This window comes from Thunnus albacares, chromosome 2 (assembly GCF_914725855.1).
Source record: "Thunnus albacares chromosome 2, fThuAlb1.1, whole genome shotgun sequence".
In the NCBI taxonomy this organism is placed as follows: domain Eukaryota; kingdom Metazoa; phylum Chordata; class Actinopteri; order Scombriformes; family Scombridae; genus Thunnus; species Thunnus albacares.
Window position 1 is genome coordinate 25,658,228 of NC_058107.1, and position 20,646 is coordinate 25,678,873.

The 20,646-nt window shown below is 37.2% G+C and overlaps 2 protein-coding genes across 2 annotated transcripts; one reads left to right on the plus strand and one right to left on the minus strand.

Annotated features, from left to right (window-relative positions):
• The first annotated feature begins 3,251 nt into the window (after positions 1–3,251).
• Positions 3,252–8,946, plus strand: znf367 (zinc finger protein 367). Its single transcript, XM_044374882.1, has 5 exons — positions 3,252–4,246; positions 5,089–5,239; positions 5,592–5,711; positions 6,265–6,403; positions 6,580–8,946. The coding sequence occupies exons 1-5, from the start codon at positions 3,968–3,970 to the stop codon at positions 6,836–6,838; spliced, it is 948 nt and encodes a 315-aa protein (XP_044230817.1). The 5' UTR covers positions 3,252–3,967; the 3' UTR covers positions 6,839–8,946.
• On the minus strand, positions 8,060–14,218 carry slc35d2 (solute carrier family 35 member D2). Its single transcript, XM_044374868.1, has 12 exons — positions 13,941–14,218; positions 13,733–13,766; positions 12,333–12,419; positions 12,170–12,237; positions 11,999–12,070; positions 11,296–11,364; positions 11,090–11,192; positions 10,648–10,740; positions 10,488–10,555; positions 10,275–10,353; positions 9,834–9,916; positions 8,060–9,267 (listed from the first exon to the last, which is right to left on the minus strand). The coding sequence occupies exons 1-12, from the start codon at positions 14,069–14,071 to the stop codon at positions 9,141–9,143; spliced, it is 1,014 nt and encodes a 337-aa protein (XP_044230803.1). The 5' UTR covers positions 14,072–14,218; the 3' UTR covers positions 8,060–9,140.
• Positions 14,219–20,646: the final 6,428 nt, after the last annotated feature.

Sequence of the window (20,646 nt, forward strand, 5' to 3'; positions counted from 1 at the left end):
TTGAGGGTTAGCTAATGTTAGCTATTTAGCTAACAGCTAACGTTCTGGGTAACCATGGTAACGCTATACTGTAAATTATAAATGGAAGACAGTTTCAGTTTGACAATAAAAACAAACCAGCCAGGCTAACGTTAATTGCTAGTAATCCAAATAATGCAATTGATTTGAAAGCTTTGTGGTTTAGTAGGCCAAAGTTAGATTTGTAAGTCTGTGTGCTAGCTACTTATACATTTTTAGACAAATTTAAACACGGTTAGTTAGTAAAAAGGCATCTGTCATTCAAGCTTGTTCTGAGTGTCTTTAGCTGGCAGCAGTTGTTCCAGTCCTGGGAAGCTAGTGGTTGTAATAAATTCAGCTAACGTTAAAGGAGACCTATTATGCAGATTTTCAGGTCTATATTTTTATTCTGGGGCTTTACTGGAATATCTTTGCATGATTTACAGTTCAAAAAAACTCCTTATTTATCTTATACTGACCCTTTACACCACCCCTGAGTTCAACCTCTGTCTAATAGTGTTGCCAACTATTTTCAGTGGGAAGTAGCTAAAGTCTTTAGGAAAAGTCACAAGATGTCACTAGATGACGTCACGTGTTAATTTGCATATCTATGACGTCCTGACATAATTACATACATACAAGATTTTCTAAAAAAATTATAGAAAATTAAGTGAAATTCAACTAAACTGACTGTAACTAGCTATTTCATTAGATATTTTTCTTTTCAAGCAGCTCATCAATGTGCATCGAAATCTACCTCTAACAATAATATTTATACAGCCTGTTGTATCCACTCTAACTGAAATATCATGAATAGAGAGATGATCATGCACCGGAGTAAATTCACTATTGTTAACTCTGTCTATTTTGACAAAACAAAATCAAACTTAGATAGTAAAGTTAAATCATTTAGAATAAAAACAATGAGGATCAATGATTGGTCATTAAGTACACACATTCACAGCTCATTCATGACTCTGTCTGGCTGAACATGCTGTTGCTCTGTCCAACCCACTGAACAGTCAGTCAAGAAAGCCACACATCATTCACTGAGAAATACCATCAAAAAGTCACTAAAGGGGTCTGAAAAGATGCTAACTCTAGCAACAAAGTCACTAAGTTAGCAACACTGAAACAGGCTGTTTTAGTTCCTGTCTCTTTAAGGCCCCTCCCGATGAGCCCACTCTGTTCTGATTGGTCAGCTTCAGGAAGTTGCATTCTTTACTCAAAATGTCAACTTCTCAAATACATCCTTACATATTCAAGCCGGAATCCAATCTGAAATATGAGAGTGGACAACGCAAGCAACACATGGAAAAACCTTAGCAACAACCTTAGCAACCAACAAACTGCTGTATATGGGCATGTGTGACAACTACAACTGACGTCAACTTCAAATGAAAAGTTCAGAACAGGCTAAAGCCCTTGCTTTTAACTTGCAGGCAGCATTTCTACATACATTAACCTCAGGTTTTAGAGCTTTAACCATGTGTAACATAGATATTTGACATCATAACAGTAAATAACAGAAAACCAGAAAAAGCACAATAGGTCTCCTGCAAAGCTTAAACCTGACAAAACCTCAGCTGTAGCTACTCAGGCCAAACAACTGAGTTGCAGCCAGTTAAAATGAATTATTTCCTCTTGTAGACTAACATGACATGAAAATAGTTATTTTCTTTCTATGTTGCTGTATTATTAGTATTATTAGTGTGCAATAACTAAGGCTTAGACCCATTGAGTAGCTTTATGAAGGTCAATTTCAGTTGTACTTAATTTGTAGGTTAATTATATAAGTATTAAAGTGTGTCTACTTTAAGTGGACATTTCATTAGCTATTGAACTCAGCTGTGTTCAGGAATACAAGGATTACTGTGTAGCCTTCATTTTTCCTTTTTATGGCACAATCTGAATGAAATTTCAGTATGCATATGTGTATGTACAGTTTGCCCTAAACTGTGTAAATAAGTAAAATGCAAACTCCAAAATTATTCATAGACTGCATTTCCATCTAAATGTTATTCTTTGCCTCAGACAGAACCTAATTTCCCTTCAGGGATCACTAGATGAATGACCATTAAAACTGATCAAACGTATATTTGTATGCACATTTAGTTTAATATTCAGATCCATGTACTGTGGCGATACAATTTGATCATCATACCTCAAACACTGTTACACTGTTACACTGTTACACGGATAAGCTGTGTCACTCTCACTAGTAGGATGAGTCAGGATATCTTTGACACAATGAAACTTGGCTTCATCTAGTGGTCAGAGTAGAAAGTACAAGTGTATGGTGTCAACCCATTTACAGGGTAGGTTTGGGGGCCTCAGGCCTCTATTAAACTGTATATCACTGTGTCAATATAAATCCAATTCTGAAAATATTACTAATAGTGTAGTTTATGAGTGTAATGTACAGACTAAAGCATTCAGTCTTATAGTGTAGACACATATGAAATGATCATTGCTATAAAAAGAAAATCCAGATTTAACTGAGACTTATTTCCAGTCTGAGATACAAAAGTAGTTTTTGTATTGTTTACAATAAAATAGTCTATGTTTGCTACAAGATAATGTAGGAGCATGACATTCAAATATGGAAAGCAGAATAGATTCATTTGTCATGAAGAATAGCACAAGTACAAATAAATTCTGGACTATAGTTTGTATAGTTTAGTTATAATCTGTATGATGTGCATTCAAGAGTAAATCAATTCTTTTTTGACACACTAGGGCAATTATGTTTTGAAGGCATACAGTGCAGTGTATGGATTGCCTTTTTTTAAGTAACTGGGTGAATGAGTGTGACAGACAGGAAAGGCACGCAAAGATAAACACAAAGTCTTCCGTTGCACTACAGAGTGAATAACTGGAAAAACTCATAGGACACCATGACTGAACACTTTAAGTTATTTATATGAACTGTAACCCCTCTATTTAAATAAAACTGATTTTGATTTAACATCTAAAACAAAAATGTTATGAATCCATAAACTTAGTCACTGTCAATGTCAGTAGACCAAAAAATGTCAGTTGATGACATCATTAAGACATGTCTTCATGTTTCCAGTATGTAAGTGTGCACTTTATTATTCTGTAAAACCTTTTGAAAAGCACCATATGGGTTGCTTTGGATGGATTTTCTCTTTGGGGAGTCAAGATAAAAGTTAAACTGTGTGTTTTCCAAAATTACACTGATACATCACCAAAAATAATTCAAATAACCTTAAGTTTCTATTTCTTTTTCTCCCGCACAGTGCACCCTTTGTTCAAGTATTTCCGCCCTAAATGATTACGTAACTTTGGCGCCTCAGAGCCACCGTTTCCTTTCCCTTTAAATTGACCAAAAATGTAATAACATAAACAGACTCTTCAGCGCGGGAAGCAACATCTGCTCGTCCGCAATGTAAAATTAACCGCCCTTCACTTCCATTGGCTTAGACGTGGGCGAACATGCACTTTGCGCTTCTTTATTGGCCAATCTTGGTGTCCGCGTGCAAGAGCGGGCGTCGAGTGTTTAAATCTAATTGGACAGAAGCGTTTCGACCAATCGCAAACGCCGCGCTGGATGTTCGAGGCTGGGCTTGCTAGCTGGTTCTATGTGAGTGCTGTCATTGGTTAATTTTGACACGTGGGATTACATCCCTGCAGCCGATTGGCCGGTCGACGAGCGCGATTTTGTAACGCGGGACAACGCTTCTGTGGGCGCACACAGGTCAGTTCAGAGTGGCCGCGTCAAGGAGGAAACTACCAGTCATCTTCATCTCTGACTGTATCTTCTGCGGATACTTTGTAGCGAAGGATTTCTTTTCTTTGCCTCTTTGGAAATGAAGGACATATTCACTCCAGATTGATAGGGCGCACTTAAAACAATCAAACAGAAGTAAAACTTTGACCAGTTTTTTTTTTTTTTTTTTTTTTAACTTGTTTTTCCGACTAACACCGGGATTCTGACATCTATACCATGGCTGAGAACAAGCACCCGCACGTTATTTTTTGCAACGACTCGCCCAAAAGAGTTTTAGTGTCCGTCATCAAGACCACCCCGATCAAACCTGCGAAAGCGGAGGCTCTGACGCCGACAAGCCCCGGTTTCAGCGACTTCATGGTCTACCCTTGGAAATGGGGGGAGAACGCCCACAATGTGACTCTGAGCCCGGGCTCACTGAGCGGGGCTTCGTCCCCTACCGGGACCCAGACGGCCAGAGAAGCGGACACTGCTCCTTCGCCTGACCAGATGAAGGTAGAAACTGAACCCCATTCATTATAAACTGTGACATGTAAATGATGTTGCTGCACATATTGAGTAGTTTTGGTCAAAAAATATTCTTCTAGTGTAGTTTGAGGCTGTTGACAATACCAGATTACATTTATACCAACATTTATAACTTATAACAACACTTACAATATGTGTAATTACCAGTTATAACACTAGATAACAGTGCATGCATGATAATATTGATATTTTTTAAAGACAAACTATCCCAAACGGTGTAGTTGGAGAAGATCAATACAGTCTAGAGGTAAATAACTGTTAAAACATTGAGATATAATATGTAAAATTGTGAATTTATGAATGGACTCAGCCTTAATATGGCCGGGATTGGGAGTCATTTAAAAAAACGCCCGCGCATTAGGGTGTGACATGGTGGATTTTAAACCCCAGTTACTTCCTGATTCGGGAGCAGCTGCTCATACATGACGTCTAGTCGCGCGCCAAAAATGTTACCGGATGTGAATGAATGAATTATAATGAACAAACGTGCTACAATGTAACCCACGTGAGTTCAGCGAAGGACATAATGATCGACATTATGTTTCAATGTATCGAGTACAAACCACTGGTAACTAATTTGCACTGAATACTTCTTTATAATAACAAATACAGATGCATATATGTAATAAAAGTAGTTTTAACATCATGTGCCTGTATGTTTTACATTTATTATGTCGTTTGGAGACATTTTGTACTCAAACTACAAATTATACTCTGTTAGATCTGCTGTTCTGCTGATAGGAAAACATGTAATTTAGGTGCCAGTTTATCTGATTTGAAAACTGAAAACTGTGTATTCTTGCTGTCAGGATGGTATCCGTAGAGGCCGTCCACGAGCCGACACTGTCCGGGAGCTGATAAGTGAAGGGGAGACTTCATCCAGCCGTATCCGTTGCAACATTTGCAACCGGGTTTTCCCCAGAGAGAAGTCTCTCCAGGCTCATAAGAGAACACACACAGGTGAGTTCAGACAGCGAGGCATGTCCGTTGTATATTAACAAGGTTATAATGTATTGATATATTATGAAAAAGTACATTTTTAAAAAAAGGTGGTGCTGTTGTGGTGGTGTAATGCCCTTTCCTACACCTGTAGAAGCAGGGAGGGTCATGTAAACATCTGTATGACCAGATGCTGAACAGGAGAGGTCACAGCTCTGCTTGGTCTGTGAAAGCAGAAAAAAAAAAACTGACCTCCCTGCTCTGAATGCAGCATTTGCATTTGAAAATAGTGCATGTGTGTATCATTTTAAGCAGTTCTGTGTGATAACTATTGATCAGTAAAACAATTATCTGAAAAATATCCCCCCTCCAGGAGAGAGACCCTATCTGTGCGACTATCCAAACTGCGGGAAGGCGTTTGTCCAGAGCGGTCAGCTGAAGACGCACCAGCGGCTGCATACTGGGGAAAAACCCTTCGTCTGCTCAGAGAAAGGTGCGTTTTACTGCTCAATCAGCATTTAGCAAAGATAAGACTGAAGCCACACGAGGTGGTCTATCACGTTGTTTTTAAAAGAGGCTGTCCTATCCAACTGAATGAAGTATTATTATTCTACTAAGCAACACAGTTTTGCTACCTCGCACTTTTAGGTACTTTCCAGTGGCCTGAAATGTGGCTCAGTTAGTTTGACTGACTGGAGCTTTTAATTGGTTGAACTATACTTGAAGCCTTTTGGAAAGTACCTGAAATACACAATTGTGACAATTTCACTATTCCTAGTATATTTACTGTGAATAATAAAGAATAATGTCCTAGCTGGAAATCACCACTAGAATTTTTGAGTGAATAACAGTGACAACAAAATGATTGATTCACAATTATTACTGATTTAAAAACAAAACTGAATTTGTGCCTCATGTCTTTTCGTAACTGTGGTTAACCATAATAGGTCATGCCTTACACAGAAACATGACCCCTCATGACTTACTGCATTTATTCACACCTGTTGCTGATTAATGTGTTGCTGGTTTGCTGCTTTTTTCCTCAGGGTGTGGCAATCGGTTCACGCATGCCAACCGTCACTGCCCCAAGCATCCTTTCTCCCGCCTGAAGAGGGAGGAACCAAAGGAGGGCCAGGGGAAGGCCCAGTCGGTGGACAACAAGGCTGTGGCAGAGTGGCTGGCGAAGTAAGCGGCTGCATTTATAAATTCTCTCGACAGGTGGACTGAGCTGAGATGGGTTCACAACCTGTTTTTTATAGAGAGCTGTAGTTACAGAAAGAATGCATAGAATAACTTTGAAATATAGCACAATTTCAGCTTACATTGTAGGTTAATATGCGCTTTTCTCTCTGTCCGTGCAGGTACTGGCGAACTCGCGAGCAGCGTGCTCCTACAACCACCAAGGTGAAGCAGCAGGGCAAGGCGAGAGCTGAGGACCAGGAGCAACAGGATCCCATGGAGTTCCTTCAGTCCGATGAGGAGAACGGGGAAGAGGAGGAGACCCAAGACGAGGAGAAGGGCAACCAGGGGGGAGCCGCCAAGCGCCGCCTCCAGGAGCAACGAGAGCGCCTCCACGGTGCTCTGGCGCTCATCGAGCTGGCCAACAACCTGTCTGCCTGAACTCCCCCCTCTCCCCCCACCCTCTCCCCAAACCCCCACCCCTCATATCTCCATTCCCAATCCGCCTTCCTGCAATATGTGCTGCAGTTAGTAATGGTTCATAAACGCAGATCAATGACTAGTTTAGTGTATTCTATCAAGTTGTGAAACCAGACTTTGAGAAAGAGCTGAATTGGCCCAAGATCAGTGTTAATGTACAGCGACATCTATTCCCCTTTACAGCACCAGGAAGGCACAAGCTAAAGCACCTTATTCAGCTTCCATTTTATCCTTTTAGGCTGCTATTATTGTAGATTTGACTATATGAAGAATGTCTTTTCTTTCTTCTGCCTTCTGAAGGCAAAGGAAGAGTACCTGTTATGTTTTTAATTTGTTTTGTTTGCACTTTGATGGTAACGAGTTTTTTTTAAGTATATTGTGAGTGTAAGAGAGTGTGTATGACTGATGTATATATGGATTAAGCTCAGATGGACAGAATGATACAGGGTGTGGTTAAACTTAGGAAATGTAAGTTTCATTCCGACTGTCAAATGGCTCCTAGGTTTCATCTCTAGCGTCGTAAAGCACAACTTTTCCGCCACCGATGACAGCAGCGGTGGCGGAAATGGACTGAGAAAGATTTCAGATAGTTTTAGCCTCACCTACGCAACTCTTTCCAAGAAGAGATGAGAATAGGTGGACGGAAGGAGACAAGAAAAAAATTATCGGGGGAGCTGGATCAGTCTGACAGGAGACATGGTCATTTTTATATGCGAATGAGAGGTGATCATTGCAAGCCTAATCCAGAGGTCTGGCGAGGCACAAGCTTTTCCAAACAATCCAAACTTTTGACAGTTTCATCACTTGTTTCAGTACAAATACACACAATAGTATCCGTACAACATTACCAGAGATGCACGGGAAAGTCGCATCTCAGTGTCTTCTGGTTTGAGTTCATTAATATTCTACAATATTTGGAGAACCAGAGTACTTCTTAGGACATGCCATATTCCCATTTTTTTTACAGCAGTTTTCCTCATAGATACAACAAGAAACATAAAATCTGCAGGCCAGAAGTTGTATTCCAACCAGACGGGAGATATTTTTTAGGAAGCATGATGTCCGCCATCTTTTATATTAAAAGGTGGTAGACCAGTTATGATACAGGCATAGCATCATGGTAGTGTGTGGTGCATGTATGTCATCTCATTTCAAAGTTTAAATTATGAGATATTTATTTCACCATTTTTTTTTTTTTTCTGTTTTAGGGTGCTGACATCATGACGATGTCTAAAGGGAAATATTCTGATATCAGCAAAAAAAAAAAAAAAAGTTCTCAGCCACAATAATTCAACCTTTTGAGCTAACATGAATTGTCAATATTAGACATTTCGGTCCATATTGAAAGAAAATTAGTTAAGATATGTTTTAAGTACTTGCACCCTTTATTAAGTCTTGGATTAAGCTTGCAATGCACTGAAGATTAGATTTGTCATGTGTCCAGGAAAATGGCACTTGTTTTTTTCATAAACTGATGTGTAGTGCTGGGTGTTTTTCTTTCTTTTTTTTTTTTTTTTTAAGCAACACTACATCATTCAACACTGTATGAAGCCTCTCATAACTGCCCTACATCTGGTTGTTTTGTGGAAACCTGCACCTACAACCTGTCTCTCACTCTGTCACTCTTAGCTGTGATGTTTGAATTTGTTTGATTTTTACAAAATTGCCCTAAATTGTGGAGTTAAGGTGAAACTGGAAGGCAAGTAAATTGTTGATAATCAAAACGCCAAATGATTTATTGTACCCGATTATAGTATATTTTGAAGCATTTCTAACCCTTAGACTATTTTGTGGTTTGAGAAATTTTATGGCATTTAATATATACCGATTGTGTTTGTTAGATTATTGAGTGTGCACGATTTACCAAGAGCTTTGAAGTTGAATTTTAGTTTCAGTTGTCCCCTCTGCTAACATCCTCCAACAGTTTTTTCATGTTTTGTGACATGTGTAGAGTGATCCTGCTTGCTTGGTAGACATTTTGTTACACATTTTAAAGGTAAGATTTCTCTGACAGGCTGCCCACACTGTTATACCATTGCTGAACTTCAATAAACATTCACTGAACCAGATCCCAAATTCATGTGTTCTTTTTTTTCAGTTTATTCATTTAGTAGTGGAGTTCATTACTTAGCAGTGATAATCTGTGCACGGAAATCAACTGATTGATATTAAATAAATATAAAAGATTTAAAAAAAACAATAGTTTTCTCCAATATGAAGCAGGACAGCACCACCAAGTGGTGAATAATATAATATTGTCCATCTAGTTTGCAGAGTACTTCTCTGGAGAATCCTCTGCAATGTTAATCTTCACCTCTTGTGTCTCTTCATTTCTTCTAGATGTTTTGTTGTTAAAGGTCAGATATGAGTACACAAGTCCACCTGACAGACTGCAAAGCAAAGCAAAAGATAAAAGCAATGAATTGTTAGGCCATGGAACATAATTGTTACTCTGTGCCTGTTACCTAGACTGACTAATGAGTACATCAACAGAATAACTTCAAATTAGATCAAAGATGCCTGATTTAACATTTTAGATATTAATAACACATTGACCAATCATATATCTGGAAATCTTTGAGCTTGCACATCCTTCTTTTGCTTTGGATTGGAGATACAAGAAATGTATTGAGGTAGTGACTGATCATTTAGTCGCATTAAACTCTTCTGACAATGTGTCAAATTTAGGTTCACTTGTGTGGATACTGAGTTTTCATGCAATTTAGCTGTGCACTGATAAAGTATTCTTATTAATTCTCACATACATTTAATTTTGGGCTCATACAATGCTGATGTGAAGCTTGATCTAGCAAGAACCCCTTCAAGTGAAAGAAGCCTAAATTGATCTTTTTTTAGATACTATTACTTTTACTATAAGCTTCTAACAAAATATGTTCGTTGTAAACTGTTTAGAATTGTAAAAAATACAATAAAATACTTTTGAATAGATTCTTACCAAATGCTGAGGCCCAGGAAGTTTGTCCAAGAGAACAGGTAGTCTCCACCCACAAAGATGCCAATAAAGGCTACTGCAACATTCTGAGGACATTTTATTTTTCATGTAATTTAGAGATGATCTTGTTAGCATAAATGTGAAGGATTAAAAAAACCCATAATTACTGCAACAAAGGAGGTTGTTATCATCTCAAAAACTTATAAGAAAAGTTAAGCCATGGCAATATATGCATTTTGAACATTTTGCTCTTTTATTGTGAATTACTGCACTTACTTTATTTTATCCAATGATTGTCTATCAATACTTGCTACATGATGCAGAATCCAGATTGGAACGTTAAACATTAAAATATCTACTTTGGAGATTGTACAACTTGGGAAATGGTGTACACTCTGTGTACTTTCTAGTCCAAAAATAGTATTCTTATCAGTGTTTTCTTACCTTTATTGCCCCAACTACTGTAGTGGTAAGCGCTGAATTATAATGGCTGCACAGGACTATGGAATACATCAGCACAAACCTGAAATAACAGAACAGAGGCTTTTAAAACCAGGTAGGCTGAGGCAGTTATGGAAGTATGGAAGTATGACTTTTGGAGTTTCCAAAAAGGAACAACAATAATTGAAATGTTTTCAGTGAATTAAAGTGACAAACCCCATGATGCAGGACATGAGGAAACAACAAATAAATGTAGCTTCAACCCAGTCTTCAAATGTAACTGCCTGTGGATCAAAACATACAGGTGCTCATATAGTAAAAGCTTACAGGTTTGGGGCATATAAAGCCGAAATGGACTGGATACAGTCTCAATTACCTTGTGTAAGTCTCCAGTAAATGCACTTGCCAAGAGAGTTGGTATGACAATGATTAGTGAGTTGTAAAATAAAACACCATATTTCCCAAGGCCCTTTACAAAAAAGAGGTAAAATATTAGATATAGTGTGAGTATAAATCTGTTAAAGACATACAGGTATGAGCTGTTAGTATAGTTTAACAACATTGTTTCTCCACAAAGTTCCTAAACTTGACATAAAAAAAGAAAAGTGAGCTATCAAAATCAATTTCAGTCAAAATCTTGCACTTCTTAAGAATTTATGACTGAGAAAACAAGCTTTACTGTGCAGTAATAAAATCCACTATAACCTCATAATATCAAACAAAATACACCCGCAGAGATGTTTAGCTGTTCTGAAACGACCAGTAAAAAATACAGAACGAATTGTCTCTATTTGTACAAAATGTGCAGGGAATGTTACCTCAGTGCCAAGTTTCTTCTTGGTGTACACACTGCTGGCAGCAGTGAAGGCGTCATTAAGCAGGATGAAAGTATAACCCTCCACATCGAAGGCCAGGTCAGAGCTAAAGGAGAGAAAATGACAGGGAAAATGACAGGGTTCCTGGCACTTTGATTATTTCTTAAACAATGTGTTTCCAATTCAAAATGAATCCGTTCAGAAAGTACCTTGCTGCAACCATGGCACCAAAGACTATGGCCACAACACTGTATATAAGTCGTTTTGGAAATGTTTTTCTGAAAAAGAAACAAAAAATGCATTTAGTGCAAAAATTGGACAGGAAGAGGAATCAAATTAGGACATCACTTGACACTCTTTCTCTTTGTTGAACCACATCCTCTTCTCTCTGTGCGCTGAAAGCTCCTATCTTGACAAACTTGTTAAAAATCTCTCCATCTAGTGTCAAATGTTATGTAATGTACAATACTTTCATACCAAATCTGTCATCATTCCTATAAGATCAATCATATGCTTCAGTGCTTCAAAGCTCTAGGGCTGCAACTAACGGTTTTCATTATTGATAAATCTGTCAATTATATTCTTGACTAATTATTTTGTCTATATAATGTAAGAAAATAGTAAAAAATGTCTGTTATGATTCAAAGATGATGTCTTCAAATGTCTTGTTTTGTCCGACTAACAGACTAGAACCCAAAGATTTTCAGTTTACTATCATGTATGACACCGAAAAGCTTCAAATCCTCAAATTTGAGAAGCTGCAACCAGAAAATATTTGACATTTTTGCTTAAAAAAATGACTATAATGATTATTTGATTATCAAAATAGTTGCCGATTAATTTTCTACTAATCTACTGATCATTACAGTTCTACAAATCTCTAACAGTAAAATAAAAGGGGGTAAAACATACCTTAATATATATACTTCCAGGATCATTGTCATCAATATTGTGAATTTCCGTAATACTGTAAACATGGGTAAGCTGTAAAAGACACAACATGTTTTTGGGAGACCTCATGAACGAGCTCTGTGAAACTTGATCAAAATCTGCTAAATGAGATGACAGTCAAACTGGTGAAACCTGAGCTTTTTGGTGCTCGCCAGTCCTGTTATGTGGTTCCCAACATACAGCAGTGGAAGAGGGAAAATCTGGCAAGAACACAGAGGATCAAAATCAGATTTGATCTTTTTGAAAATAGAATCTAATTATATACTGAATGGTCAGGAAAAATTGGAAATCTTACTTTCAGGGGAATACTTTTGTCAAAATCTTGAAACTGGACTGTTTTTCTCTTTTTGGCAGCATAAAGGACAACAAGGGTGGTGATCATCTGAAAGGACCAAAATTATATCAGCTGAATGTTTGTGTGTCACCAGTGATGCAAGAAGTACTCAGATCTTAAGTAAATGTACCAATACAGTGATGTAAAAAATACTCCGTTACAAGTAAAAGTCCTGCATGAAAAATCCTACTTATGTAAAAGTACATAAGCATTAGCAACAAAATGTACTTAAAGTATTAAAGTAAAAGTACTTGTGTCATCCTTCTGACTGATATATTATTATATATGACATCATTAGATTATTGATACTGAAGCATCAGTGTGTAAGCAGCATGTTACTGTTGTCACATTGAACAATGGGAAGCGTTACATTAACGCAATTATTAGTGATTTTACATTTGCACATTACATGTACTGCTTATACTGTCTTATACTGTGAACTTTTACATATTCCCGATCAATATCTTGTACAATTCAATAGCTCTTTTCACTTAGAATATATTTTTTCTATATTTATGATATTTCACATTTTAATTGTAAAATGTATTTATATAATTATATCACCTCATCTTTGTGGTAGTGGTGTTTTTCTCTTACTTTGTACAGGCACTCTTTTCTTTTCTTTGATTGTTATGCACCACAACACCGAGGCAATAAATCTGTTTCTGATTTTGCTGGAGGTGGAGCTAGTTTGAACTACTTTATATACAGTTAGCTAGTTTAGTCCAGTGGTTCCCAAACTAGGGGTGGGGGCCCTCCAAAGGGTCACAAGATAAATCTGAGGGGTTGTGAGATGATTATTGGGAGAGGAAAGAAGAAAAAACAAAAGTTCTGATACAAAAATGTGTTTTCAGTTTTGGGACTTTTTCTCTAATCCTTGATCTTTGGTGAAATATTGGATCATTTGAACATTTATTGAAACGAAACCATGTGAGAAGTTTAGAAGGAAAAATCACTATTTGGTGGAGCTGTTAACAACTCATAGACATCTGAAATGTGACCCCGACTACACACTGCTTTTTGTAAGACGTCAAAAGCCAAAAAGTTTGGAAACCACAGGTTTCATCTTGAACAATGTGTTGTATTTTAAAAGCTTGTTATATTATTCATTGTGTCAAATCTTCATCTGAAAAGTAATTAAGCTGTCAAATAAATGTAGTGGAGTAGAAAGCACTTAAGTACTAGTAATATTTCCCTCTGAAGTGTAGTGGAGTGGAAGTATAAAGTAGCATCAAATGGAAATAGCTACTCAAGTACAAATACATCAAAACAACAGTACATGAGTAAATGTACTAAGTTACTTTCCACCACTCTGTGTGATAGACAGACAGACAGACAGATAGAGGGTCTGGATCACTGACCTGGCCAATTCCCAGACACATGTAGGACGGAAACCTGCAGAAGCAACAAGTTCTTTAACCGACCAGACCAGAAAAAGTGACTCCATAGTGACAAACGGGAAATCAGCATATTATCCGGGTTATTCAGCTTTTCTCTGTGTGTGTGCGATCTCCATCTACAGTAGGCTATATAAAGGAGCCGATGACAGAACATCAAAGCGCCACCCACCTGAAGCTCGTCAGCACCGTTTTATTCACCATAGTGATCAGAAACGAGCTGCCGGCGTAAAACACAGCAGAGGAAAACTTTAGCAGCCCGGAATGCTCAGCAGCTTCCTGACAGGCCTGGTCAGACATCATCAGCTCCTTTAGAAGAAACCTGTCAGACTTTAAATATAGTATATAGATATATGTATATTGTTTTTTTTTGAAAAGGCGAGGTAATTCCTGGTGCGCTGCCTGTTTCTACTGGTATTTCCTGTAAACCAGTAGTGGACGTCCACACAGGAAAAGGGGAGAGATGGGCGGTCCTCACATTATTATATAATTCAGCAGGGGGGGGGGTCAAGCCTTTACAGTAGTGTTACTTCTTCGAGTTGTCAATCTACCTGGTAACGTTAAAAAAGATAATGAATAAACAATTAAACTTAAACTATAGTTAAGTGTAGGTATTTTTTTTTTTTTTAAAAAATACACAATTTCAGACTGTATTCAGACTGTTTTACTTACTAGTGATAACAACGTAAAAATACTCATAAATTCAAGTCCAGCAGTCGAAATGTCAAAGTAAAAGCAGAGAAGCATTAGAGGTAAAAAGTACTTGTTGGGAAGCATGCAGTGTCAGAGTGTTAACAGTTTGTGTAAATGTGCAGCATTTCTGTTGTTGTGTAGTTGAAGATACAGCAAGTCATTAAATAATATCAGTTTATCATGTTTTGTATGAAAACCTTTTTTCTGTTTGTTGCAAAAATCCATAAAGATAACTGTCAAGTAAACTCTCTTTCCACTTTATTTTGTGTGTAATGTTACACAAATACATACTTGAGTAAATTGAGGAAGTTTAATGGTGTGCAAAGCACATTTTCAATGCACTGATCTTTCAAAAGGTTGTGATCTGTTAATTACAATTATTGCTATTTGTTGCAGTACAGGGAGATGTTTGCTGTTGGTAAGTGTATATCTGAGCATTGAGGAGTATTTTAATGAAAATCACATTTTCTTATTTAAAGCCAAAACTGTATGAACTTTTGTATGGAGCATGTGTTCTACAGTCTTGCCATCTGCTCTATTGAGGAGCCTTTGATATGAGTTTGACATTTTTGACATGTTTTGTTCTTGAGTTAACATGGTGTGAACCTCTATCACAGTGATGACACAAACTATGTAGTCTATCGTACAGCACCGTGGCCACATATTACATACGAGCACTCTATATCCTTTTCAACTTCCGAGATAAAAAGTTGAATAATAACAAAATGCAGAAACCAGACCTCTAAGTGTAATCTACCTGACACATCAATGGATGTTTTTATATGGACAAAGCCGCTGTGGTGCTGCACATAAATGATAAATAGATAAACATGTGTCAGGTTTTCTACATTCTTGCTCTGCTTCACTGAAACTTAAGAGGTGTCTTGTAGTCATGCCAAGTTAGTCACTGTCAGATAAAGAGTAGTCATCATTCTTCATCATGCTTCAGAGGGCGAGTAGGAAATGCTATCTCTGTGAAACTGTGCTGTGCTGAAACCACATCCACTGGTTGGAAGACAAGCTGGCTATGTGAAAGTAGTTTGCTGGAGTCAACAGTCTGTTTTCATGATGCCGCTGCCAAGACATCTGTCTTTAAAAAAAACATTTAAGACAAATAAATATGTTATAGGAAACATATATTTTATGGGGCATTTACAGAGTCAAGTGCTGTAACAAGTTATCTGACAGCCAATACAAGCTTACCAAAGAAAGGAAAAGAAAAATGCGCAACTTTGGAACCAGTTTCCTGAGTGAAAGTCTGGAAGGAGGAACTTGTACTTTGAGGGGGGGTGAGGATGTGGAGACTGGCAGCTGTGCCAAGTGCATAATAAGAAAAGCATTTTCTTTTCTTTCAGTTCGCGTGACACCATGTATGAACAAAGTCACTCTGGCACACCTGAGGAATTTACAGGGTGAGGAGTTTGGATAAAACATCAGAGATAAAATCACTGCATTGTTAAAGTACATTCCCATGCTCACCACACCTTTGTTTACTAAAAGTCTCTCCACTAGAGGGAGCTGTTTCATTAGACCTGTGAAGCCTTGAGCTGAAGATAACCACAAGCACAACTTTCTCCCTCTGTGCCTAGAGCTTTATTCTCAGCAGTCTGACAGTTTCTTTTATATTAGAGGTACCTTTTTTTTTACTGTCTGTTTTTCTACTACACATTGAAAAAAAATAACATTCACATTCATTTTCAGACAAAAACCCCCCCCAACATGTTGCCCTTTGAGGCAAATTGAGCCACAGCCAAACCTTTCTGACAGCTTCATAATAGATCAAGCTGTTGGCAGGAGTCACGGCACAGCTGTGACATGTTTCTATGCGCGTCTGGCACCATCTTTGTTTGCTCGATGTATTTTCTTACACTATAGGTGAGGTCATAGAGCCTGACTGTCTGGATTTGACATCTGCTCTCTGCTGATGGAGATAAACAATCGACTAGTGTGGTAAGCAGTGCAAGTCAGTGGTGGAAGAAATACTCAGAACTTTTACTGAAGTAAAAGTAACAATACCATAATGTAAAATACTCAATTGCAAGTAAGAATTCTGCATTTAAAATCCTACTTATGTAAAAGTTTTAAAGTATTATCAGTTAAAAGTATTACTCATTTTGCAGAAAATCAGGCTGTGACTGATATAACAAATAAAGTCATCAAAGTACATTGTTAATACTGATGAGTCAATGCGAAAGCCGCTTTAGTGTTGTAGCTGCTCAAGGTGGAGCTAGTATGAACTGCTTTATGAGTCACAAGATAAATCTGAGGGGTGTTGAGAAGATAGATTCGGTAAGAAAGAAGAAAAAATACAGTTCTGCTACATACATTTGGATGAATTTTTCAGAACTTCTCTTTAATCTTTGCATTTTTGTGAAATATTGGAGAGTTTTACCTCTTTGGGCCTCAAACAGTTATTTGAGACCATGTGAGGGGAAATGTCGCTTTGGTGGAACTGCAAACAACTCAAAAGACATCTGAAACATGACAAAGAGACAAATATACACAGATTTTTTATAAAGGGCCCACACGCCAAAAGGTTTAGGAACAGCTGATTTATAATACCACATTTAGAAGCTTATCATTATGTTATTCTATGTAAAATTTTAATCTGAAAAGTAACTAGTAACTTTAACTGTCACATAAATGTAGTGTAGTAAAAAGTACAATATTTTCCCCTGAAATGTAGTGAAGTAGAAGTGTCAAGATAAGTACAAGTACCTTAAAATTGTACTTAAGTACAGGGCTAAGAGTTGTCACAACTTTTTGTCGGTTTTTACACCGCACAGAGGTTGCCAACATTCAGAGACAAGTCAGGTTGAGTTACATTTCATCACTGGTAAGTGTATAATCTCTGTACGTTCAGGACTATTTGATTTATTATCATTGGAGAAACCTGCTCTCATGTGAGTAAACATATAAATTATGAGGAAGTTTTATCATCATTTGAACAGCCGTGTGACTCGAAAGGCAGATTAAAGTAAATTGCTGGAGGTGGTTTTTCTGCCCCTTTGATGGGATGAATAACTCACTATCCTAACAGCCTGATGCGTCAGGTCTTAACCTGATTAATAGCTTGATGTCAGTGACTCTGAATGGAGTACTGCACCGGTGGATTTCTGTTCACTTTTGAGTTTACTGTGTCTTGTTATTAACACATATTTCATCTGACTCTGTCACCGCCACTTTTGGATTTTGAAAAGATGTCACTTATGTCCCAAAATTACTACATGAACATGGTAGTAGCGGGAATTACAGTAGGGATTTACACAAGAGCAACTGACTAATTGTTCATGAATGAAACCTGGAAGGCTGCACGATACTGCAGGCAGTGTCTGTTGCTGCCTAGTGAAGCATATCTTCTGGCTTTCTGTCAGTCTTGGATAATGTAAATGTTGATTACCATTGCTCTGCAATACTAGATATAAATACATCTAAACCTTTAAGTTGGGCTGCAGAGCACGTTTTATGAGGAAAGGAGGCATTTCATTGAAACAATTTTATTTTTAGAAAAAGCAAAAACTTAAAATTGAACTCACAGCAGCCGATTACAATATTTTATTTAAGCAAGTAGAAATAATCATCCAATAATAGGAGTAAGAATCAAATTTTGCCCATCTTAACAACTTTAAAAGGCTCAGAGGTGAGAACTTAAACAGAAATTGAACATTGGCTAACAACAGAAAGCGGGCAAGATGTTTTTACTCTAACAGTCCCGAAAAGTGCAAGACAGCATCTCAGTGTCATTAAAAGGAGTACATACATATCATTAACTTTGGAATGAAACCAATCAAATCAAATCAAATAGATGAGCTCAGTTAAGCCTTCCAAATGTTTTTACAGCTGTATGTTGGAGCTTGTCTCAATGAGAACAGTCATGACAGAGGAGAGAGCGGGGTCAGGGTTTTGATCATCAGAGGACAAGATCGAACAAAGAAAGTCAATTTTACTTTCATTTATAGAAAGCTCGAGAGTTGCATCTCTAAGGGTACGTTACAGTATTTTTCAATTTCTTGGATATATATAAAGTTCCTTCTATAGTCTTTGAGTGCTCTCATTGGTCAGTCTAGTGTTATGACAAAGAATTAACACGGACTATCTCCATTAAATTAAACTCAGCATCATCTGACTGTGTTTCCTGGCGTAGTTAGAAAACAACCAGCACCAAAGAATGTCCATGTTGTTTACATTATTTTGACCACACAGATATACTTGTATTTTATTTTCAAAAAGCAACATTGTTGTGACCAAAACGTCTCTCTCGATAGTTTGATTACATTTGAAGGCACACCCAAAAAATGACATAAAATGAAACAAATAAACAAACAAAATATCACATTTTATAGAGATTTATTTCACTTTTAAGGAGTTAAATCAGGATATTTTGCATAATTGACAAAAAGAAACAAACAGGATAGCTTCTGTATGTTGCAAGCTCTTGAAAACACCAACTGTGGAAACCCTGGTAACAAATATCAAATATCAAATATCAAAGGGAAAGACTTTCTTTTTTACTCCACAACTCAGTAAGTTGCTCTGCGCTTGTTCTGTGTCCTCTGCCGCTGAATCCACGTCAGATGTCTCCCCACTATGGGATAAGCACATATGGGCTTAGCCATGCCCTCTACGTAAAGTCTATGGACCCACAAAGAAAGAAAGTTTCAGTTTTAGATAATTGCAAGGATATACTATAAACAGTACTGTGCAAACGTTTTAGGCTCTGTTTACATTCTTATCCATCAGTTAATTGATGGGAAAAAAATTATTTGTAGCATTATTTTTCAAAGCATCCTCCCTTTAGGAAGGAGAAACAAACTTCAGGCACTCATGCGTGGAGCAGGAATAAAAAACACCAGGATTAAGTTAAAAACCTTTATTCAATCATGGCTACTTGCAATAAAAAATGACCAGTTTTGACCTTAAAGGTCTTCATCAGGGGACAAAAAGGTGAACAAATATCAAGCAAACAGTACTCAAAAAGCATTCTGCACAAAAATGGAAAATAAATGACCAAACCAACATCAAAATTACATACGTCAAATCATCTCCAAGACACTCAATTACTTAAAATATATGACCATATACATGAACTTAAATACATCTGTACAAAAAATAAGGCCTGTATGTTTAGACCCTCTCTATCTTATGGTGTTTGGGAATGTTTTTTAATGTTTTAGGATCTAGAGGTTTACCTTTACTTTTAGTGTCTAAAACTTCTGCACAGTACTGTATATGTATGAGCATAATGAAACCATAAAATAAAGGCATTAACTAATGTGAACACTGTATCTGCATGCTCTTTTTGGCTGTCTTTGTCCCTCACTAGGTATAGACAATGAAATCTACTTCAAAATCACTTCAATCATTTAGCTTATTGTTGACCTCAATCACTTACATCAGTGCAGAAATGTCACAGGCACCGTTGCTTTTCTGCACCTCCGTTCTTTGAACCTTCTTCAGGATTCGCATAGGAATCCTTCTTGCCTTGACACAGCATTTTGGGATGCCAGCTACAATTTGGGATTAAAATCCATTGTAAAAAAATAAAATAAAATAACAGAATATGGTTATCAATAATAATTATATTCCTAAATGTGTTCAAGAATGATAACAAAAAGGACAAATAAACTTATATCTCCCAAAAGAAACTTTTTTCAGCATTGAAGAAAAACTTGAGAATTGATCTTCCCATTATTGCTGCTTAGCTTTGTACAAAACAATTTCAGTAGTTTACCTTTTTTCTCAAGAGCACCACATACTATATGGGACTTGTTGGGTTTGACAGAGAATAAAAATAAAACAATGATAACTATGAATTTTTATGCTCGACAACTAAAAACTGAACAGGACTGAAAGTTTTTGGTTGAGCAGTCATGGCTGCACATTGCCAGTTAAATTGATTGGAAACATCGGTTGAAAGTCAACATGTTGAAACAGGTTTAATATTATCCCTCTCATTTAAGGTTGTAAACCTAAAACGCAGCTACATGAGCCAAACACTCTACATCTCATACTTTCCCTTCAACACACAAATAAATGAACACAAACATGAACTCAGCTACTGTTTATAACAATACAAAACTAAACTTATTCAGTTAAAGTCAATGTCATGAAACTGGGGTCTTTACCGTCAGTGGTGGTGATGGCCAAAGCACACAGACACACAATCACGAACACAACTTTCAGAT

Excerpts from the sequence above, each read along its gene's own strand:
- slc35d2 (XM_044374868.1), bottom strand. The coding sequence starts at position 14,071 with ATGATGTCTGACCAGGCCTGTCAGGAAGCTGCTGAGCATTCCGGGCTG. Across the intron at positions 13,767-13,940 it reads ACGGTGCTGACGAGCTTCAG|GTTTCCGTCCTACATGTGTC; the intron begins GTGGGTGGCGCT and ends TTGCTTCTGCAG. Across the intron at positions 11,193-11,295 it reads GGTGCCATGGTTGCAGCAAG|CTCTGACCTGGCCTTCGATG; the intron begins GTACTTTCTGAA and ends TCTCTCCTTTAG.
- znf367 (XM_044374882.1), top strand. The coding sequence starts at position 3,968 with ATGGCTGAGAACAAGCACCCGCACGTTATTTTTTGCAACGACTCGCCC. Across the intron at positions 5,240-5,591 it reads TCATAAGAGAACACACACAG|GAGAGAGACCCTATCTGTGC; the intron begins GTGAGTTCAGAC and ends TCCCCCCTCCAG. Across the intron at positions 5,712-6,264 it reads CTTCGTCTGCTCAGAGAAAG|GGTGTGGCAATCGGTTCACG; the intron begins GTGCGTTTTACT and ends TTTTTTCCTCAG.